The sequence below is a fragment of the Zingiber officinale genome, chromosome 6B, assembly GCF_018446385.1.
Source record: "Zingiber officinale cultivar Zhangliang chromosome 6B, Zo_v1.1, whole genome shotgun sequence".
Lineage (NCBI taxonomy): Eukaryota > Viridiplantae > Streptophyta > Magnoliopsida > Zingiberales > Zingiberaceae > Zingiber > Zingiber officinale.
In genome coordinates this window covers 81,268,176-81,277,212 of record NC_055996.1, presented here as the reverse complement: position 1 = coordinate 81,277,212, position 9,037 = coordinate 81,268,176, and the positions used below count along the sequence as shown (strand labels likewise).

The 9,037-nt window shown below is 40.1% G+C and overlaps 1 protein-coding gene across 1 annotated transcript; it reads right to left on the bottom strand.

Annotated features, from left to right (window-relative positions):
- Positions 1–991: 991 nt before the first annotated feature.
- Positions 992–2,810, bottom strand: LOC121992839 (putative cis-zeatin O-glucosyltransferase). Its single transcript, XM_042547434.1, has 2 exons — positions 1,903–2,810; positions 992–1,816 (listed from the first exon to the last, which is right to left on the bottom strand). The coding sequence occupies exons 1-2, from the start codon at positions 2,691–2,693 to the stop codon at positions 1,171–1,173; spliced, it is 1,437 nt and encodes a 478-aa protein (XP_042403368.1). The 5' UTR covers positions 2,694–2,810; the 3' UTR covers positions 992–1,170.
- Between the last annotated feature and the right edge of the window lie 6,227 nt (positions 2,811–9,037).

Sequence of the window (9,037 nt, the reverse complement as noted above, 5' to 3'; positions counted from 1 at the left end):
TCATATTTAAAAAATCACTGTTCTCAATATATTAAGTTAAATTGATATTTAATATGCATTTTTTACATTCAGGATAGTTAGACAAGTATATAGGAACTGATTTCATATCATTCCGATGTCTCTAAGTCTATTGACCGATTTTATCATAGATTTTTTTAATGCATAGAAAGAAATCAATTCGACTAAAAAAATTAATCGACTTATTTTTTTCTAATCAGATTGATTTGAGGATGAGGATAAAATGTGAAGTGAGTATAAGATTTGATAATTTTAAAATTATGGTATATGATTTAGGTATTTCAAAAATTTATATACAGGATTTAGGGAAAAAAAACTGATTTAAATATTCTGAAGATCTGCCCTAGTATTTTTTTTATAGATCAACCATCCATGTGATGTTATTATAAGTTAGCTAGTTCAACATTATTATAAGGGCGTGCCTTTGGTTCAATGGAGGAGTGGACGGGGCACGTTATGACGACGTGCACGTTCTGAATATCTGGTGCCTAACTTATAAAAAAATTATAAAGAAAAATAAAAAGAGTAACGACAAGATCTGTCTTCAGCCCAATTCCAAATTTTGCGCTACGGTCACAATCTTCTTTTAGTGTGTCACGTAATATATTTAAATTATCTTTGACTTTAGAGTCTTTCTTTTGAATAGGGCGTGTAATTAAAAAATACTTAGCTTCACATTGTTTTAACTTATCCTGATAACTTATAAAAAAATTTATTTGAGTCGAATAGATGTCCTCAGAACTAATACACTAACTGATTTATCATTTTTACTTGCTCGTGACTGGATTTCGATCTTCATCATTCCATTGAGTTCCTCCGAGGTCGGGCGTATCTTGGATTTCTTGCCCCAATTCCATAACTGACGACCCCTGACTTATTCGATCAAGAAGTGACTCGATCAATTACAGACCCAACAAACTCCGATAAAAATCAACCCGATGAAAAACTATCTGACTAGAAGGGACTATAAAACTTTAGGAAAAGAGGACAACAGAAATTTAATTGCTAGCGATCTGAAAATGGGAATAGAAAATGGACCACCTCGAATCGATTGGCATCAGATTAAGTACTTGATAAATTACTTCTTAAACGGTGGATTTGATTTTGCTAGCTATTTATTTAATTTGATAAATAGAAAATTTGACTTGGGTTTCATCTGGTGATGAGAGCAACGAAGGCGTCCAGCTCGGCACGCGACGCTCCGCCGTCGGCCACCGCCGCCCGCACCGCTTCCCCCAGCTCCCTCGCCCGACGCCTCACGCCCTCGCTTTCCTCCCCCACCATCACCTGCCTGATGGCCGCCGCGATCTCCTCCGACCCCATCGCCTCGCCGCCGCCCCGTACGGCGACGCCCACGCCGTGGTAGTCCACCACCAGCGCGGCGTTGGTGGGCTGGTCGGAGTGCATCGGCCACGCCACCATCGGCACGCCCAGGCAGAGGCTCTCTGTGCACGAGTTCCATCCGCAGTGGCTGAAGAACGCCCCTGTAGCCTGGTTGGTCAGGATGTCCAGCTGCGGCGCCCACCCGCGCACCACCATTCCCCGCTCTCCCACCTTGTCTTCCCATTCCGCCTCCAGCTCCATCTGCTGGCCGTCGTCTCTCCCTTCCGTCGCGAATATGTCGCCCCTGTCGGCGTCTCTCAGCACCCACAGGAACCGCTGCTGGCTAAGCAGCAACCCCTGCGCCAGCTCCCTCACCTCCTCCGAGGACATCGCTGTCGTCGTCCCGAACGACACGTACACCACTGACGCCGGCGGTTGCTTGTCCAGCCAATCCAAACACTCGTGAGAGCTCACTCTGTCGATGGTAGATTTCATGGCATTAATCAACTCAAAAGAAAATAAAATGCATAATTAAAGATAACCATAGTGCAGAACACTTACAGACGCTTGCCCACGCCGGCGCCGGCGCCGGCGACTGCGGCCAACGGACTCAGTGGGCCGATGGCAAACAGCTTCTTGCTGCAGTAATCGGGTTCTAGCGCGATCTTGTCGAGGAACTCGCCCTCGAGCGCGCGACACGTATTGAGGAGAATCCCGGCGGCGTGAGCGATCCTGGAAGGGGTCCACTGCCGTTGGACGAAGGCCGCGAACTCCTCAGTGATGATGACCTCCGAGGACGGGAGGGTGAGGCCGTGGTCACGGCTCAGCTCGAGTGCGGAGGAGGGTCGGGTGAAGAGGATCTGGAACAGGGCGGGGAGGCAGTGGAAGACGTAGGATTCGGTGTTGGGGAGGGCGGCAGCCTCCTCTGCGGCGAAGGAGGCGAGCGGATCGTGGATGACAACGACGCGGCGGGAGGAAGCAGAGAGGGAGCGGATGAGTGCGCCGACGGGAGAGCGGAGGTGCTCGAAGGCGTCGAACATGGGCTGGAGGTGGGCGGGGAACTTGGTGCCGGAGGGATCCGGGTGCGGGCTGCAGAAGGGAGGAATGGGGAGCTCGTGGAAGGAGATGGCGTTGGCGAAGGCGGACCAGGCACGGTGGAGGCGGGAGGTGGCCTGGCGGACGTGCGTGGTGGTGGAGACGTAGTGGACAGCGAGGCCCGGGAGGGAGCAGAGGAAGAGCGAAAGGTGGAGCAGCTGCGCGAGGTGGCTTTGCGCCGTGAGCGGCACCATCACCACCGCCACTGTGCCGCCAACTTGTCCGTTGCGTGCTTCCGTCTCCATCGGCGCCGGCATACTAAGGCGTCGGCTGTTCTTCTCACTCGCTGTATTGGCTCGGATCCAACTCTGATAAAGAGATTTCAGTGGGTATTTCCGTATTTGCGGCAAACCCTAAGAATGGAAAGGAACATTTCAGTAGGAGGTAGAGAAAGTTAACCGGGAGGTTAATTAAGGTTAAATATATAAAATTATAAAAATAGTTTGCATTTCTTCTTGTTGTGTGATTAGGGTTGTAAATGAAAATATTCGTTAATAAATTTGATGTTCGGTTTGTTAAAAGCTTATTTATGTTCGTTCAATATACATAAGATTAATTAAACAAATAATCTTGAACAACTCGTTAAACTAAACAAACAAACTTGAACACATATATATTCAGCTTGTTAATATTCGTGAACAATTTTCGTGAACAATGTTCACAAATCATATTCATTAATAAAACTCTCTTCAATATACTAAATAAATAATAAAATAAAATAAAATAAAATAAACATATAAGTTTAAATTATCAAGCTCAATAACTAATCAAACAACTAAAAGTTTTAAACAATCAAATAAACTTGAATTGGGAGCTCGATAATTAACATCTAAAGGAACCAAGCTCAAGCTAAGCTCGAACCAAGCTCAAGCTAAGCTCGAACCAAGCTCAAGCCAAACTTGAATTGAGAGCTCGATTGATTTTAAGCTCAGCTTAGCTCAACTTGGTTACCTTATCAAACAAGCTTGAACATCCCAAAGTTTGGCTTAGCTCGGCTCAGTTTGTTTGCAGTCCTATGTGTGACGGTCGTGACGACGATGGATACCTTGACATAGGAATCACTTCACGTTTGATTCCCCCACCCCATCGTCTATGTCATGACTTTCTTGCCTCTTGTTTTCCCTTTATTGATCTCTCTTCACTTAATCTTCTCGTGCAATTTTGTTTTTGGATAGTGGTAGGCATGACGAGGATGATCACACTGAGGAGCTCGGACAATGAGGTGTTCGAGGTGGAGGAAGCGGTGGTGATGGAGTCACAGACCATCAAACACATGATAGAGGATGAATGCGTTGACAATGACATCCCCCTCCCCAATGTCTCCTCGTCAAGGTGGCTGAGTACTATAAGAGGCACATCTGTTGGATTGAGAAGCACTAGAGAGGGGGGGGGGGGGTGAATAGCGCTCGTGACTTTCACACGTTTTGTATTCAGAAATTCGAGTAAGAGCAGCGGAAATTAAACAAGACATAGCAAAAGACACCAAGATTTACTTGGTTCGGAGCCTAGGGTGACTCCTACTCCAAGGCCCACGCTCTTTGAACGTTTACTTTGGGCAACAACTATAATCGCGTAAATCTTTTACAACTTAAAAAATACAAGTGCTTAAAAGAGTTACAATACCGACAACACAAAAGATGAGGGAAGTTCGTCGTCAGTTGTCGGAGAAGCGGAGCGTCGTTTGAGCGTTCAAAGCAGCGTACAAGTGCACAGGATGTTCTGTTCGAGATGATGTTCGAAGCTGCTTTCCGAGGCTCCTTTTATAGGCTCTGCAGGACTGATCCAGATTCTTGAAGCTCTGGATCAGGTTTGATCCAAGACGGATCGGTCGACCGATCCCCATGTTCGGTCGACCGATTAGATGATCTTCTCCTCATCCGATCCACCCGATCCTCTCGCTCCGCTTCGATCTGGTCAATTCCTATCTCTAGTTCGGTGGATCGATAACCAGGTTCGGTCGACCGATCTCCTGGTCAAGCCCGGTCCACTCGTTGGAAATCCGTCCTGCTGCTTTGGGGGTTCGGTCGACCTATCCAAACGTTCGGTTGACCGATCCCGGTCAATTCTACTCCTGCACAAAATGTTAGTCTCCTGCAAAATAGAGTTAGAACATAACAGATAATATATTAGAAAAAGAAGTTTGACAGTCTTCGGACTGTCCGGTTCTGACTTCGGATTTCCGACCGGAAACCCTAAGTCGAACCGACGCCTACTGTTCCCTCTTTTGGGGAACGCGCCCTCACCTACTCCACTCAGGAGAGCATACCTGATGCTAGTCAGGTCCTCCAGACCTACTGGACTTTCCGCCTAAGATTACCACCCCCTAGAATTTTTTGCCACCAAGGGTTACCTCCCCCTAGGACTTATGGTTACCCCCCTTAGGATTTCCACCACCTAGGGTTACCATCCCTTAGGACCTAAGGTTGCCGCCCCTTAGAGTTTTCCTCCACCTAGGGTTACCACCCCCTAGGACCTAGAGTTACCACCCCCTAGGATTTTCCACCTGCCTAACCGCAATTAGGACTTTCCTAGAAAACCTTATTCACACATATTAGATAATAAAACAACTTAACTTTGAATCCCTTTGCCATTATCAAAACTTGGGTTCGATCGTCGGATGCTTCCCACACCAACAATCCCCCCTTTTTGATTATGGCAACGATAATTCAAAGTTAAGTAAAACAATGTTATTAAGGATTTTCAAAGATAGTATAAAAATAGGACAAGCAAAAAAAGAACTCCCCGGACAAGCAAAAAAGAACTCCCCCTTAATAAAAGCTTCTCTTTGAATTTTCTTATACTTTTGAATTTTCTTATACTCTCCCCCTTTGCCATATATCAAAATAAGCAAGAAAGTAGAGAAAAATAAAGAAATAGATCAATGGTCGTTTAAATAGAGAATTAGAAATACTTTGATAAACACTTAGATTAAATTTCCTTGTAACACTTTCAGCTAATTGACATAAAAAAGTTTTATTATTAAAAAAAAACTTTTTTCTTTTAAAGTAAATTTTGAGAACCTTTTGAAAAATACTTAGTCAAATTTAAAGTCCTTAGCCAATTTTGAAAAATTCTTTGAAAAAGTACTTAGCCAAATTTAAAAAGCTTTTGAAAAATACTTAGTTAAATTTGAAAAGCTTTTTGCAAGAACACTTAGCTTTTTAGAGGATGGTAAAGTGAACTCAAAATCTCAAAACTTAATTTTAGAAATAGATTTAGCTAAGGGAAAGTTTTGATTTGAAAAGTAACTTAGCTAAAAAGTTTGTAAAAATAGATGATAAAACTTTAAAGTATAAAATGTTAAAAAAATCTTCTAGAAAAGAACTCTTTTAGGGTTAAAAAGTTTATTTAAATTTAGCTTGATTTAAATAATTTTAGCTAAGGCCACCCTCACAAAACACATTCAAAAGTCCTATAGTCCAAGCATGAGTAAAAAAAATAAAGCTCAATACTTAATTTTCTTGGCCACATGTCTAACCATTAGCTACTAGTTGTTTACCTAGAAGGTAACAGTTTTCACTTGGTTAGTCAAGTTAAGTTAGTGATCCAGTTATATTTGACTAAGTCTGGATAACTTAACTTGATTAATGTAAGTTAGGTATTTATATCCCAGACTTATGTCGATGCACAGACATAAGCATACTGAAGTCCAGGCAGTACCCTATGCATCTCACACCATTCTAAGTGTTTTCAAACACAAGCAAGTTAACCCTAGGGTGCTTGTGAGATGCTCTGGCTGAAACTAGGGGTACATGATTTCTAGGGGTAAATTCCTGGGCTAAACCAAAGTTTTGGAAAACTAACAAAAGAGGAATTTTGAAATATTTTTCCTAGGATTTTAAAATCAATTTTGAAAACAAGTTGAGAAAATATAGTAAGCAAGTTCTATTCTACTAAGCACATCTCTATTTGTCTTCTAAGTGAACTGAACTCAAGTTCAGGTAAGGGCTTTGTGAATATGTCAGCTAGGTTTGATTTGACTCAACATAGTTAAGTACAATATTACCCTTAGCTACGTGATCCCTTACAAAGTAGTGCTTTACTTTTATATGTTTAGTCCTTGAGTGGTGAATTGGGTTTTTGGTTAGATTAATTGAACTTATATTATTTGTTTTCTGATATTCTAGTTGATAGTCTTTTAGGGTATGCATCATCCATAATAATTGAGATGCACATTCACCTAGGGCTATATATTCAGCTTCAATGGTAGATAAAGCAACACAGTGTTGCTTTCTGCTTGACGAACTTACTAGTTACTGACCTAGAAATTGACAGCTACCACTTGTGTTTTTTCTATCTGGCTTACACCCGGCATAGTCTGAGTCTGAATAGTCTGTTAGATCAAGGGTGCAAGAACTAGGGTACTATAATCCTACATTTAGGGTTCCCTTAATATACCTAAGTATTCTTTTAACGTAGGTTAAGTATGACTCTTTTGCACAAGATTGATATCTTGCACACATACCTACTGCAAAAAGAATGTTCGGTCGACTTGCAGTTAGATACAGTAGACTTCCTATCGCACTTCAATAGTATTTCAAGTCTATTGGTTTTCCTTCTAAGTCTAAATCAATTTTAATGTTGATAGCCATTGGTGGTATTAATAATTTTTGAATTATCCATTCTAAATTTTCTAATGAATTCCTTAACGTATTTAGTTTGAAAAATATAAATTCCATCTTTGGTTTGTTTAATTTATAGACCTAGGAAAAAGTTAAGTTCACCTACTAGACTCATTTCAAATTTATTTTCCATTAATTTGATAAATTCTTTTAAAAATTTGGAATTAGTTGAGCAAAAAATTATATCGTCTACATATATTTGAGCTATAAAAATATTATTTTCTAGTGTTTTTACAAATAAGGTTGGATCTATTTGATCGTGGTTGAACCCTTTAGATATTAGATAATTGGATAGACGTTCATACCAAGCCCTAGGTGCTTGTTTTAGTTCATATAGGGTATTTTTTAGCCTAAAGACATGATTTGGATTTTCTAAGTCCTCAAATCCAAGGGGTTGACTTACATATATCTCTTCTTTGATAAATCCATTTAAGAAAGCGGGTTTTACATCCATTTGACAAAACTTGAATCCTTTATGTGCTGCATAGGCCGGCAGTATCCTAATGGATTCAAGTCTGGCTACAGGGGCATAAGTCTCATCATAGTCTAACCCTTCTACTTGGTTGAACCCCTTAGCTACCAACCTTGTTTTGTTTCTAACTACTTCACCCTGATCATTTAACTTGTTCCTAAAAACCCATTTAGTATCAATTATTGTCTTGTTAATGGGTTTAGATACTAATTCTCAGACCTGATTTCTTTCAAATTGGGCTAATTCCTCTTGCATTGCTAGTGTCCAGTCTGGGTCGGGTAGGGCTTCGTCTATAGTTTTGGGTTCAATTTTGGAAATCAGGGCTATTTGGCTTAGGTTCCTATAGGATGACCTAGTTCTGACTCCTAGAGTTGGATCACCCAAAATTTGGTCAGATGAGTGATTAGTATTTGTTCTTGTTGGTCTTATAGTTGAGTCAGTAATTGGTTCTTGTAATTCACTAGGTTCAAGTGGAATTTCTTCATCATCTTCTAAATTTCTTGAGTTAATATTTTCTATATTGATATTTTCATTTACTACATTTGGTAAGTCTTTATCAAAGATTATATTTGTGGTTTCTTCAAATTTTAGGATATTTTTGTTATAAACCCTATATGCCCTACTAGTTATTGAGTACCCTAAGAATATTCCTGGGGTTATTTTTGATGTAAATTTTCCTAAATAGTCTTTGGTGTTTAAAATAAATACTTTACAGCCAAATACTTTTAAATAGTTTAAGTTAGGAATTTTATTATAATATATTTCATAAGGTGGTTTATTTTGATATTTATTAAGTAAAATTCTATTTTGTATATAGCAGGCTGTATTAATTGTCTCAGCCCAGAATTGGTTAGATAGTTTATATTCATTCAACATGATCCTAGCGACTTCTTGTAGGGTTCTGTTTTTCTGTTCTACTAGACCATTTTGTTGGGGGGTCCTAGAGCATGAGTATTCATGTTTATAGCCATTAATTTCACAAAATTCAATAAATTTATGGTTTTCAAATTCTCCCCTATAGTCACTTCTAATTCTTTTTATTTGAGTGTCTTTTTCATTTTCTATTAATTTGCAAAAGATTTTAAAAACTTCAAAGGTTTCATCTTTAGTTTTTATGAATTTTATCCAAGTAAATCTTGAGTAGTCATCGATTATTACTAAGCAATATTGATTTTTGCTTAGTGACTTGACTCTGTATGAATCAAACAAGTCTAGGTGAAAGAGCTCAAGTATTGAATTTGTTCTGTTTAGGTTGGTTAACTTATGGTTTGACTTGATTTGTTTACCTTATTGACAAGCATCACAAGTTGAATTTTCAATAAATTTTAATTTAAGCAGACCTCTAACTAAACCATTTTGACTCATTTTTGAAATGAGTCTAGTATGAGTGTGACCCAGTCTCCTGTGCCACAACTAGGTTTCCTCTTGTTGTGTCAATAGACACTCTTGTGAGGAGGTAGGTAGGTCTATTGTATAAATATTCCTTTTCCTAATTCCCTTAAGTGTG